The sequence below is a fragment of the Acomys minous genome (genome assembly GCF_964271855.1).
Source record: "Acomys minous genome assembly, chromosome: 18".
NCBI lineage: Eukaryota > Metazoa > Chordata > Mammalia > Rodentia > Muridae > Acomys > Acomys minous.
The window spans coordinates 68,420,971-68,434,498 of record NC_140501.1 but is presented as its reverse complement, the minus strand read 5'-3'; the positions used below and the strand labels follow the sequence as shown (position 1 = coordinate 68,434,498).

At 46.7% G+C, this 13,528-nt stretch overlaps 1 protein-coding gene across 2 annotated transcripts; it reads left to right on the top strand.

Moving 5' to 3' along the window:
* Positions 1–1,333: 1,333 nt before the first annotated feature.
* On the top strand, positions 1,334–13,187 carry PARP2 (poly(ADP-ribose) polymerase 2). 2 transcript variants are annotated; one of them, XM_084768033.1, is made up of 16 exons: positions 1,334–1,462; positions 3,124–3,264; positions 3,583–3,644; positions 4,676–4,726; positions 6,915–7,011; positions 7,377–7,452; positions 7,896–7,998; positions 8,777–8,927; positions 9,134–9,272; positions 10,567–10,630; positions 10,710–10,844; positions 11,054–11,181; positions 11,523–11,622; positions 12,331–12,429; positions 12,694–12,818; positions 12,922–13,187. In XM_084768033.1, the coding sequence occupies exons 1-16, from the start codon at positions 1,399–1,401 to the stop codon at positions 13,079–13,081; spliced, it is 1,695 nt and encodes a 564-aa protein (XP_084624159.1). In that variant the 5' UTR covers positions 1,334–1,398; the 3' UTR covers positions 13,082–13,187. The 2 variants fall into 2 exon arrangements, with proteins under 2 accessions (XP_084624159.1, XP_084624158.1); XM_084768032.1 differs by having other exon boundaries at positions 3,583–3,653.
* The last annotated feature ends 341 nt before the right edge of the window (positions 13,188–13,528 follow it).

Below are 13,528 nucleotides of genomic sequence, written 5' to 3'. Positions count from 1 at the left end.
CCTGGACTTGCTTTTGTAGACCAGGCTGGCCTCGAACTCACAGCAATTCTCCTGCCTCTGCTCCCCAAGTGCTGGGATTAAAGTCATGAATGTGTGTGTGAGTGTGCGTGTGTGTATGTGTGTGTATCAATGGTGTGTATACATGTCACTTATGCCTTTTTTGTTCGTTGGTTGGTTGGTTTTTTAGTTTTTCAAGACAAGGTTTCTCTGTGCAGCCTTGGCTGTCCAGGAATTGCCTCTGTTGAGCAGGCTGGCCTCCTCGAACTCACAGAGATAACCCTCCTCTGCCTCCTAAATGCTGGGATTAAAGGCGTGTGCCACCATGCCCGGCGCTTTTTTTGGGGGGGGGGGCTGTTTTCTAGAGAGGAAGAAGGCATGGATTTGGGTGGGTATAGAGGGTAGGGAGAATCTGGGAAGAGATAAGAATGGGATATTGTCATTAATTAACCTGAGGTATCTACACGCGAGTCAAGTCACATCTTCTAACCTTGGTAAGGAAAGCCTCACTTCCTTGAGTCCTATTCAACTGTCTGAGATGCCTCTCCTTACTCTTAGTGTGCCTCCATGTGTCCCCTCCCAGCTCAGCTATGCTCATTTGTTTGGTGAGGAATTCCTTAAGCTGCTCCTCTATTCGATATATAATATATACCAATCATTGCTATATATATTGCAAGCTGCGTGAAGGTCTGAACTACATCTATTTTGCTAGACAAATGGCTAAAATATACCCAGTATGGCGGACGCAAGGGGGCGCATATTACATTTCCTAAATGGTCATGTTATCAAACTGCCATCTAAACATTTATGTTTTAATCCACAGATTTGGTGCAGCAGCTGTCAAGGCTGGCCAAAGAAGCTTCTTGTTGTAGAAGGTAGCAGTTCAAAAGTGCTGAGCCCGATTAAATTAAATAAAATTAAAGAACCCCCCCCCCCAAAAAAAAAAAGGCGGGGGAGAGTAGTCTGAATTGGGTTATGAGGCCCGCGAGGTGCCTCACCTCAGCCATTGAACTCGCCCTGCGCTGGCCGTGAGTCTGTTCCAAGCTCCGGCGAGGGAGGCATCCGCCCACTCGGGGCCTCTCCTGCCCAGTCTGCCCACGCGTGGAGCCCTGCTCTCTGGGAACTCACCTCCCCACTCGGGGAGGGCCCGGTTAGGGCCGCGGGAGGCCCCAGTCTCAGACCTTCCCAGGGGCCGGGGAGTGACGAGCACTCAGCGCGTGGCCCCGATGATGAGCTTCCTCCGCCCAGCGGCGAAGGGCGGGCAGCCACCTTTATAAGACTCCAGAGCCGAATGCATTTCACAGTTGTGGTGGTTTCCCATGAGGCACAGCGCGCTATTTGCATGCGCTCTAGCCCGGGCTCCGGCTCTGGAATAAGAAATCCCGCGCATCCGGGTGAGGGATGACGACGTCACCCTCAAGCGCTATGGCGCCGCCGCGGAGGAGGTCTGGCTGCAGGAGGCGAGGTGGGAACGCTGTCAGGGCAGAATGCTCGGCCGGGAGTCAGAGGGAGCAGCTCGCTTTTTCATGATTACAGTTCAATCCAGAGAGGCGTATGGACCCCTAACAGCAAACATAACTGCCAAGTATTGCTAATAGCTTATGTCATTCAGTTTAAGAAAATCTTCGTTATTGAGTCAAGTTTAACGTCAACCTTTTTAAGATACATCCGAATTCAGAAAGTATAATTCGAATCTTAGAATTGTTGTCTATGGACTGTATACAAAGTTCTTATTGTACTCTCTAAGTTAGATACTATTTCTGTGGTCTCAGTTTTACTTTGGGGGCAACCGAGGTACAATGAACTCCAAGGTTCTGAAGCTCCAAGAAGCAATGCTGTCTGTAAGCCGGTCAGTGCAGACTGGAGAGCACTTTACAGACCGTGATGAACTGGTCTAGTTTGAAGGAAGGTATTGAAGACCAAAGGCTATGAGACCCAATTTAATTAACTTTTTATATATAAATGTATATATGTGGTAGGGATGTTTTGTTAATATATGGTCAGGAATTTATGCAGGATTGCTCAGACTGTTTAAAGAGTAGTGAGTGGTGTGGCAGTTATTTATATATGTTCAAAAGAACATCCTAAATTATTTCATTCAAAATTATTTAATCTTTATATGTGTATTTTTGTCTGTGCGCGCGCGCGCACGCGTGTGTGTATGTGTGTGTGTGTGTGTGTGTGTGTGTGTGTGTGTGTGTGTGTAGTGCACCAGGTGTGTGCCTGGGGGCCAGAAGGAGGTGTTGAACCCCTGGAACTGGGGGTACTGGCCTTTATAGTCTACCGTATGAGAGATGGGACTTGAACCCAGTTCCTCTGGAGGAGTTGGGGAACCACCTCACCACTGACCCCTCTCTCCAGCCCCTTTTCTTCTTTGTTTGTTTGTTTGTTTTCTCAGACAGGGTTTCTCTGTGTAATAGCCCTGGCTGTCCTGGAGCTTTTTATAGACCAGGCTTAGCCTTGAACTCACGGAGATTCACCTCCCTCTGCCTTCTGGAGTACTGGGATTAAGGGCGTGTGCCACCACGACCGGCTCTTTCTTCCAAAAATTTTTTGTCAGAGCCTGGTGGACGTGGTGGCACACACCTTTAATCCCAGCACTCAGGAGGCAGAAGCAGGTGGATCTCTGTGAGTTCAAGGCCTGGTGTACAGAAACCCTGTCTCGGAAAACCAAGAAAAGAAACAAAAGACAAACAAGCAAACAAAAAACTCACCTTAACTGAGATCACATTTCCTGAGGTGGATCTGACAGAATTCCAGTGTCAGAGTCTAGACCATAAGAGTTGCAGGGGCTCATGGGATCTCAGCTGTAAACGGTGTTCATGGCTTGTCTAAGATTCCCATAAGATGGAAGAACTCAGGCCAGTTGTCATATGCATTTAGTCTGTAAGCCCAGTGCCATTTTAACACAGAAGTATCTGAATCTCTGTGTCGGCAGCTTTCACAGCACGGAATGTGCTGGAATTCTTGTTCTCAGCTGCACAGAGGCTTAGACCACACTCTGGTATGAGGGGCTCCCTTTCAACATCCCCCTAATTTTTTTCTCTATTTTTATTTTTGCATCAGTTTGTTTAACTATTAGATCTTCATTTTGTCCTAATTCTTGCTTACTGTTTTTGCCTTTAGCTTCTGTAGCGCTAAATGAAGCCAAGGGAGTTAATAATGGCAGCAAGGCAACAGAAGACTCTCCTCCTGACAAGAAAATGCGCCAGAGAAAAAGGCCGGTGGCTGGAGGAAAGGACTCAGACGGGACAAATGGGACAAACGGCAAGCGCAGCAGTGGCCGGGGAGGGCACAGCCAGCTCGAGGGTCTCTGAAGGAGCGGGATGAGATTTGTCCCTTCCCGCTGGGGCTGGGGGGTGGGGTGGGGGAGGGCATATAACTAATTTCTCTATCCCCTGGGCATTCTGCAGTACTGGTCTGCTCTGTTGAATCCGTATTATCATAGGTTTGAGATGGGTTAGGACCTAGGCAAGGGGGCTGGCTTGCTCAGCAAGGGCAGAGTGAGTTATGGCAGCTTTCTGGCCAAGTCTGCTCTTTTGATTGCCGGGTAAGTGACAACGGTGCATACTTGTGTTCCCTCAGACTCCGTGAAGGCCTTGCTGTTAAAGGGCAAAGCTCCTGTGGACCCAGAGTGTACAGCCAAGGTGGGAAAGGTAAAGGCGTCAGGAACAGAAAGCGGAGTTCTTCTGTGTCATGATTCCTGTCTTGAATGTTGCTGGTGCTCGGTTTAAGTATGCTTTCTAAAATATTCCTAGTGACTACTTTCCTCCAGAGTTGAGAAATAGGGGTGGTGAGGTTTCAAATGAGCAAACTATTGAGCCTGGAGAGATGGCCCAGTGGTTAAGAGCATTTGTTGCTCTTCAAGAGGACCTGGGTTTGATTCCCAGCACCCACGTGGCAGCTCACAACCATCTGTGACTCCATGTCGAGGAGATCTGATACCCTCTCCTGACCTCTGCAGCTACCAGGCGAGCACGTGACACACAGACACATATACAGGCAAAATACTCACATGTAAAATAAAAAACAAATACATTTATTTTCCAAATACTTAAAGAAATTCATAGAATATTAACCTAATTACTCTAGGAGTGGCCATCAGCTGTCCAAAGTTTATTTCCTTTTTCACCCAGGAAATATTGTGATTGTTAAGGGAGGACAGTGTGGGGTTTTATCTGTTCATTTCTTTTGTTTTGTTTTGTTTTTGAGACCCTGGCTGTCCTGAAACTCCCTCTGTAGAGCAGGCTGGCCTCAAACTCAGAGCTCCACCTGCCTCTGCCTCCTGCATGCTGGGATTAAAGGCACGTGCCCCTACCACCCAGTTAACAGTTGTAGTGTTGATGATAAACTGCCATGCAAGGGCATGAACTACTGATGAAGGGGGGGAAAAGACTGGAAAGATCTAGAAGCAAGCCTACTTATAAGCAGGTTTCTTTTGAGTTAGAATCTGTGAGGTGAGACCTCTGTAATTAGAAGAAGGTAATATATTTTAATTATATTAAAAATAGGCTGTGTATACAATATACATTTCCAATTCTCCCTCCGAAAGACAGATGTTGGATGTGCTAGAGAATACCCCTTAGAGCATTAAAACAAACAAACAAACAAAGAAAGAAAGTCTCGCTTCTCTCCTAAGACTGAGTACACTGATGCAGTTTGTTTCCTCTCTTCCCAGGCTCATGTGTATTGTGAAGGAGGTGATCTCTATGATGTCATGCTAAATCAAGTAAGGACAAACCATGCTAATTGTGACAATGTCTTCTTTCTTAGTTTTTCAAGTTATATTTATTTAGTTAATTTGTATCTATCTATATGTATATGTGGAGGACAGAGGACAACTTGAAAAAGTCAGTTCTCAGGCCGGGTGGTGGTGGTGCACGCCTTTAATCCCAGCACTTGGGAGGCAGAGGCAGGTGGATCACTGTGAGTTCGAGGCCAGCCTGGAGTACAAAATGAGTCCAGGACAGCCAAGGCTACACAGAGAAACCCTGTCTCAAAAAACAAAACAAAGAAAGAAAAAGTCAGTTGTTTTCACTCTAATGTAGTGATGCATGCTGTTAACCCCAGCACTTGGGAGATAGAGACAGTCAGATCTCTGTGAGTTCGAGGTCAGCCACTACAGAGTGAGTTCCAGGACAGCCAGGGCTACGTAGTGAGACCCTGGCTTGAAAAACAGACAAGCAAACAAACAGAAAAGAGTCAATTCTGTCCTTCTACTGTCTTCTACTGCCAAGTTCCCTCTGATTTAATGCAGGTCACTAGACTTGGGGAAAAGTGCCTTTTATCCATCGAGCCCTTTGCTAGCTCAGGTTATCAGAATTTTTGAAAATTATTTTTTTTAACTTAAAGTATTATTGTTCTGTATGTGTAATGAGAGGAGGTACGCATACCCCAGTGCGTGTGGAAGGCAGAAGACAACTTTGTGGAATCAGCTCTCCACCTTAATCCCCACACCTTACCTTTGTGTGTGTGTTGCTGAGCTGCCCTGACTAGCCTGGCAGTCACTCTGTAGGCCAGGCTGGCCTGACAGTGACCCTGCTGCCGAGGCCTCCTAAGTGTTAGAATTACAAGTATGCACCACTCCCAGTTTGAGAAGCCACACCCAGGTCCTTGTGCTTGCCACGCAAGGCCTCACCACAGAGCCAGTCTTTTTTTTTTTTCAATGATTTGTTTTTATCTTATGTGCATTGGTGTTTTACCTGAATGTGTGTCGTGTCTGTGTGAGAGTGTCAGATCATCTGGAACTGGAGTTACAGACCTTTGTGAGCCACCATGTGGTTGCTGGGAATTGAACTTAGGACCTCTGGAAGAGCAGCCAGATGGCTTTTAACCTCTGAGCCATCTCTTTAGACCCCAGTCTTTCCTTTTATATAGTCTGTCTGTCTGTCTGTCTGTCTCCCTGTCTCTCTCTCTCTCTCTCTCTCTCTCTCTCTCTCTCTCTCTCTCTCTCTCTCTCTCACACACACACACACACACACACACACACACACACACACTGTTTTGAATAGATAATTTGCTCTGTTAATTATTTTATTTTCCTGGTTATGACTCATACTCTATTCACTTTTATGTGTATGTGTGTGGGTGGGTGTTCTTGTGAGGACACATGTTTGTTTCATGCAGAGGCCGCAGATCAGTCACCTCAGCTGTTGTTTGTTAGGTTCCGTTGACTAGTTTTCTTGAGAGAAGTTCTTGTGCTCCCTGCTCACTTAACAGGTGAGGCTGGCTGACCAGTGAACCTAGCCTCAGAGACAGGCATCCACCTGCCTCTGCCAACGCAGTGCTGGGATTACAGACGGCATTGCCATGCTCAGTTTTTTTACTTGGGATTTAGGGACTGAAGGGGGGGGAGGGGGAGGGGTCTTAGGTTTGTTTAGCAAGTACTTTCCTGACCTCAGCAGCCACATACTTCAGTTTATTGATGTGACATAATGTCATTTAACAGCTAGCTAGTATTCCTTTGTAGCACTGCTACCTAACTATTATAAGCCAGGCTGAGTACCGCGGCGCATGCTGTGGCGCATGCTCGTGGTCCTAGCACTAGGGAGGCGGAGACAGTCGGAGACATGGGCTTTCCGTGAGCTCCAGGTTCAGTACGAGACTTTGTCTCAAACAATAATGCAGAGTGAAAATATCCATGGAGGGAGCTACCAGGAGGATCCCATTAATGCAGGATGTTAGGGTTAGTTAGCGAGCTTCGGGAAGCTTCCAGGATCCTACTTTAATTCCCAAGAATGAAACGCTAAGTTTCTGTTTATAACCTTATTCTTTCAGGATCTATTTGTTTTCATCATGCTATGCTTTTCGTTTTGGCAATGACTGGATGGCTATAACCAAGGAAACATCGTTGGTTTATGTGCCTTCCGGTTGTAAAACTAACTCCTTTTACGCTCTCACTCTTCCACTTGTCGCAGACCAATCTCCAGTTCAACAACAATAAGTACTATCTCATCCAGCTGTTAGAAGACGATGCCCAGAAGAGCTTCAGTGTTTGGATGCGCTGGGGCCGAGGTAAAGGCTGTATGACGGATCGTATGTGCTGTCGCTCAGAAACCGAGGCAGTGCAGCGAGCGGGTCTGGGAAGAGCTGGGGAGTCCAGTGGGGCTTCTGAGGATGGGGGTGGCCGGCATCATCCTTGGGAAGCTTTGGGAGGCTGAGAAGACCCCTGCATCGGACTGATGGTGTTGCTTCTGGCTGTGATACTTGCGGTAACCTGTATCATCAGTATGGTGGCTTGCCTAAACCCTTCCACCTTCCCATCCCCTTTGCCTGCCTGCTGGTGAGAGAGACCTTAGAGAGACGGCTCATTGCCTCTGGAGAGCCTCACTCCGGGTCTAGAGCAAGGGACCATCCTGGGTATGGCATTTATTTTGCAGTTGGGAAAACAGGGCAGCACAGCTTGGTGGCTTGTTATGGTGACCTCAACAAAGCAAAGGAAATATTTCAGAAGAAGTAAGTGCTAAAAATGAGTTTAAAACCATAACCTTCCTGGATCTCCCTTGTTGAAGTGTTTCGTGTGAGGATGCTTTGGCATAAACGTTAATTGCTGTCCACTCTGACACCTGTGATTAGGATGCTAAGCTGTATCCTCAGTCAGTGATTAAGTTGTGATTTTTGAGGACAGACTTTCTAGAGTCTAGAATCATGTTTCTTTCTGGGAAGAGCATTGATTATGTACCTTTTATTTCATAGATCCACAGGTTCTGTGTTTGGGGCCCTTTGGTAAAGCTGGGAAGCCTTTATTCCTAATTTTACTTGATTCAGTGATGTGTGCCAGAGCTGTGAGGGGGAAACAAACAGTTTAGAAACTGCTTTAGGAAATTGCTTTGTGCCTCCCTCTGTCAGTGAACCTTCATTGTATTTGTATGTTTTCCCCACTACCTTGGCCTCCACAGATTCCTTGACAAAACTAAAAACAATTGGGAGGATCGTGAGAACTTCGAGAAGGTACCTGGAAAATATGACATGTTACAGATGGATTATGCGGCCAGTGTGCAGGTAACGGACCTGCAGTGTCTTGGGAACCCAGGAAGTCTAGCCAGGTGATGGAGATCAGCCCAAGACCAGAGCAGGCCGGGATATTAGGAGTCACTGCTGTTTCCCACCTCAGAGGGAACCCCCGCTCCTCTCTGATCTCAAAGGGCTAGAATACGCCTTTCTAGTCTCCTGGTATTGCCGGATTTCCAAGGCCCCGCTTCCAGAACTTTAGTGTTACAGACCAAGAGATGATATAAATGACCAAACTGAGAGACTGTTTAAAGCTGACTTCACTTCTGCAGCCCCATGAAGAGATCAAGGATGAAAGTACAGGGTCGGCGTAGAGTGTTTGCCCAACATGTGGGAGGCTGGGTTCTAAACTGACGAGCACAGAAAGAAAGAAAAATAATTTGGACAAACAGATTTCCAGGTTGCTGAGATTCACCCTAAAAACTCATAGATCTGAAAATTAGGAAACTTGTATTAATATGATCAGAAGGTTTGGGATATAAGAGCTGTGCTTACATACTTCAAGGCAGTGTTGGAAGAAAGGAAGGGAGGGAGGGACGGAGGGGAGGGAAGGAAGGGTGGGCGGGCCTTTCGTTCTTACTCTGAGCGCTTGCTTCACTGTGAGAGAGCACTACCAGGCCATGGTGGGAATCCCATTGGCTTCTCTAACTAGATTGCTAATAGAAACATTCCAGCATTCAAACATACTGAGGATCCCAGGAGAACCTTTCCCTACAGGGCCTCAACCACATCGGTTCAGATGTTAGAAGTTGTGCTTATTTTTCCACAGGATGAAAACAAAACGAAACAAGAGGAAACTTTGAAGCCAGAGTCCCAGCTGGATCTTCGGGTCCAGGAGCTGCTGAAGCTGATCTGTAACGTACAGACCATGGAAGAGATGATGATTGAAATGAAGTATGACACCAAGAAAGCCCCTCTTGGTAGGACGGGAGCTTCTGTTCTGCCGCCCTTCGTGCTTCCTGGTGTCCTTAGTAGGCACTCGTGAGATGCTGTTTAAGGGTTACTGAACGGCCTGGGTGAAGCCAGCAGGGTCTGAAACAGGGGCTGAGAAGATGATAGTATTCTGGAGATGGAGCTGTTATTGGGCATATCCATAGTAACGTCTGATCTCTGACTGGGCTTCCAGGAAAGCTGACAGTGGCACAAATCAAGGCTGGTTACCAGTCTCTCAAGAAGATTGAGGATTGCATTCGTGCTGGCCAGCATGGGCGAGCTCTTCTCGAAGCATGCAATGAGTTCTACACCAGGATCCCACATGACTTTGGGTAAGGTCATGCTGTTTCTTGTCCTACTCACCCGGATTCCTTAAGCAACTGCAACAGCTGTGGTCCCTTTAATCTTTTATTCCTAAGGAAACAGGAGCCAGTATTATTTGTAGTTAGGTTAGTATGTGGGAATTCAGCACCCAGGAGGCAGAGAGAGGGGGTAGCCTTGGCTACCTAGTGAATCTGAGGCCAGCCTTGACCCTCAAGATCATTTTAAAAATAAAAGACATATGGGACATAGTTTCCCAACTTTATTAGAACCATATTCTTGACCAAGTGAAAGTTACCAAGTCAAGAGAGAATGGACCCCTCTGCTCCCACAAAATGGAAAAAAAATGCCAAAAATATAGAGAATAGACCTAACCACTAAGTACAACACCTTGCAAATCCCACCACCATCTGTCCTTTAAGAGGACATGTGTGTGCGTATGCGAGAAGACGTGTGTGATCGCGGGGATTGGACCCAAGCACTTTCCTTCTGAGCTTTATCCTGGCTCTGTTCATTCTTCATTCTGGTTTTCTTTTCTTTTCTTTCTTTTTTTTTTTTTTTTTAAAGATTTTATTTATTGTGTATACAGTGCTCAAAGGCCAGAGGAGGGCATTAGATCACATTATAGATGGTTGTGAGCCACCATGTGGTTGCTGGGAATTGAACTCAGGACCTTTGGAAGAGCAGTCAGTGCTCTTAACCTCTGAGCCATCTCTCCAGCCCCTTCATTCTGGTTTTCATTGCTTCCATTTCTTCTATTGCTGTCTGTGAACTCCATAACCTCAAAATAGCCCTGGGCGGTCCAAAGATTCACCCCTTCTCAATTGTATTCAGACTTCCTTATTGATGTCAATGTAGCTTATTTTTAAAAGGATCTCCTAAACGAATTTCAAATCTAGTCCCTAACATGAAAATCTAAGTAGTTTGCTTTATCCTACCCAGAATGTGCATTTAATCTCCTTTTATATATTTGGGCTTTGGAGTCTTTTCATAGCTCTCTCTCTCTTCTCTCTTTCAAATAGGAAATCTTTATTAGTTTGTTTTTGAGATAAAGTCTTTCAATGTAGCACTGGCTGTCCTGGACCTCACTATGTAGAGCAGGCTGGTGTTGAGCTCAACTTGCATAGATCCTTCCTAGCCCTCCTCCAAAGTCTGAGATTAAAGGTATACACCACCTGGCAGGCCCAACTCTTTCCTTTTCTTTTTAGTAAGGAAACAAATACCTTTTCCAAAGGACCTGTTTTTTAGTCATGTGCCTTCTAGTCACAAATCAGACAGCTAACTATGGTTGCATCTCTGTCCTAGACTCTCTATTCCTCCAGTAATCCGGACAGAGAAAGAACTGTCAGAGAAAGTGGAACTGCTGGAGGTGAGCCGTGGATGCACCGGGAGGTTCTCACTCCCTTCTCCTGAGTTCCTCCACACTGTTCTTTATCTCATTTTCTTAGGCATTGGGAGACATTGAAATCGCCCTTAAACTGGTGACGTCAGAGCGCCAAGGCCCAGAACACCCGCTGGACCAGCACTATAGAAACCTGCACTGTGCTTTGCATCCTCTGGACCATGAAAGTCATGAGTTCAAAGTAATAAAAATAGTCGTTTATCGTCATATGCTTATTCCAGGCAAACCAGCATTCCCACCCCTGTGTTCAGCAGGAACTTGGGAGTGTGGAACTCTTTCTAACTGCGCCGTGAGGCTATTTGGGGCAGAGAGTTCTGCCAGCTTCAGAAGCCCCGCGTCCTGCAGTCTCTTGCGGGGCCCACATTTGCTGTTCTTCATCCTTTTGCACAGGTGATCTCTCAGTACCTACAGTCTACCCATGCACCCACACACAAGGACTACACTATGACCTTGCTGGATGTTTTTGAAGTAGAGAAGGAAGGGGAGAAAGAGGTCTTCAGAGAGGACCTTCCGAACAGGTCTGTGTCTGGCTCCGGGCTGAGGAGCCATTTCATTTCCTTGCATGGAGTGCAGTGAGGGAGCTTGGAGGGTGGCGGGGCGGTTGTGTGTGTGTGTGTGTGTGTATGTGTGTGTGTGTATGTATGTGTGTATGTGTGTGTGTGTGTGTATGTGTGTGTGTGTGTGTATGTGTATGTGTGTGTGTATGTGTGTGTGTGTGTGTATGTGTGTGTGTATGTGTGTGTGTGTGTGTGTGTATGTGTGTGTGTGTGTGTGTGTGTGTGTGTGTGTGTGTGTGTGTTCTTTGTGTCTGTGACGGATGTTCGCAGGACTGCAGGGCAGACTAATGGCTCTTTCTTAGGATGCTGCTCTGGCATGGCTCCAGGCTGAGCAACTGGGTGGGAATCCTGAGTCACGGGCTCCGGGTTGCGCCCCCTGAGGCTCCCATCACGGGTTATATGGTAAGTGGAGACTGAACGCTAGGAGCCCAAAGGAAAGAATACAGCTCAGATTAGGGTTAAATGGAACTTCTCTGAAAGAGTTAAAACAGCCCACCAACAACCACATCACTTCCTACCGTGCCCTCCTTCTTAAAAGTCTAAAAGAGATGTCTCTTTTCCCGGAAGGCAGAAACCTGTGGCTGTTTTGTTGTCTCTTGAACTGACTTGGAAAGGACAGTGGGAGAGGAACTGTGTTGTGTTTGTGAGAACAGAACCTCATGGCCAATACTGAGTCTTCTTCCTCATATAATTTGTTGTTGTTGTTTATTTTTTGTTTTGTTTTGTTTTGTTTTTTCCTGTTGGTGTCCTTGGCTGGTCTGGAATTTGCTATGTAGACCAGGCTGGACTCACACTCAGAGCTCTGCCTGCACCTGCCCTCTGAGTGCAGGGGTTAAAGGTGTGCACCACAATACCAGGACCTCCTCATATAGTGGGTTAGACAGCTGATCTCCATTTTGTTTTTGTTTTTTGTTTTTTTTTAAGATTTATTTATTTATTTAATGTATATGAGTGCTTTATACCTGCATGCCAGAAGAGGGCACCAGATCATATTATAGATGGTTGTGAGCCACCATGTAGTTGCTAGGAATCGAACTCAGGACCTCTGGAGGAACAGTCAGTGCTCTTATCCTCTGAGCCATCTCTCCAGCCCTTGTTGTTGTATTTCAGTTTGGGAAAGGGATCTACTTCGCTGACATGTCTTCCAAGAGTGCCAATTACTGCTTTGCCTCCCGCCTAAAGAACACTGGGCTGCTGCTTCTGTCAGAGGTGAGGCTGGGGACACAGCTGGGATCTCTGGTTGACTGTTAACTCTCGGATTTCTCACTGAGAAAATCTGACTTTGGGTTCAGGAAATTCACCTGGAATGGGTTTTCCACTGCCTTAGATTCTTTTTGCTAAAGTCAGGGAATAAAATGCAAGTGGGGATGTGCTGCTGGCTTTAGAGTCACCTACTTCTCAGCTGGGACCAGGCAGGCGTTCGGGGGTGCAGGCTTAAGGGGTGCAGGCGTTCAGGGGTCTTCTGCTTTGCAGGTGGCTCTAGGGGAGTGTAACGAGCTACTGGAGGCCAATGCGAAGGCAGAAGAGCAGCTTCAGGGCAAGCACAGCACCAAGGGGCTGGGGAAGATGGCGCCCAGCCCTGCCCACTTCAGTACCCTGTAAGTACCCAGGGCCGAGGCCGCTGGAAGACTTCTTTGGAATTGTGTCTATTTCACGTCTCGACAAAATGCTGATGTTGGTGTGTTTTCTTCCATTTGGCAGGAATGGGAGCACAGTGCCCTTAGGACCAGCAAGTGACACAGGAATTCTCAATCCAGAGGGCTACACCCTCAACTACAATGAGTTTATTGTCTATAACCCCAACCAGGTCCGTATGCGATACCTCCTAAAGATCCAGTTTGACTTTCTGCAGCTGTGGTGAATGTTGATCAGACAAGCCACAGGGGATACAGTCTTCACACAAAAACCGAGCAATATTATGCTTTTGGACTTTTTGATATTTTGTTTAATAAAATGGTATAAATCAGTCTCTGGCTTCTTTGAGTTTTACTTCTCCAGACATTTGTTCTTCGTGTGTGGTGTGCATGTCTGTGTGGATACAAACAGGCCAGAGGAAGGTGTTGGGCTCTGATTCTGGAGGGAGGCTGGTGGCCAGCAAGCCCCAGCAGTTGAGTCCTTTGTACCCAGAAATGCTGGGACTATAGATAATGTGCAGCCACACTCAACGTTTCTTTTTTAAAGTATGTGCATGTGTCTGAAGTGCCTGCGTGTTGCTATGTACAGGTACCTGCAGAGGGAGCTGGAGTTGAAGGGTCCTGTGATGCTAATTCTGGTGAGTCAGCTTGACCACATCCAGAACCTATGGAAA

Coding starts and splice junctions, on each gene's coding strand:
- PARP2 (XM_084768032.1), top strand. CDS start 1,399: ATGACGACGTCACCCTCAAGCGCTATGGCGCCGCCGCGGAGGAGGTCT. Junction 10,845..11,053: donor ATGAAAGTCATGAGTTCAAA/GTAATAAAAATA, acceptor CCTTTTGCACAG/GTGATCTCTCAGTACCTACA. Junction 12,430..12,693: donor GGCTGCTGCTTCTGTCAGAG/GTGAGGCTGGGG, acceptor TCTGCTTTGCAG/GTGGCTCTAGGGGAGTGTAA.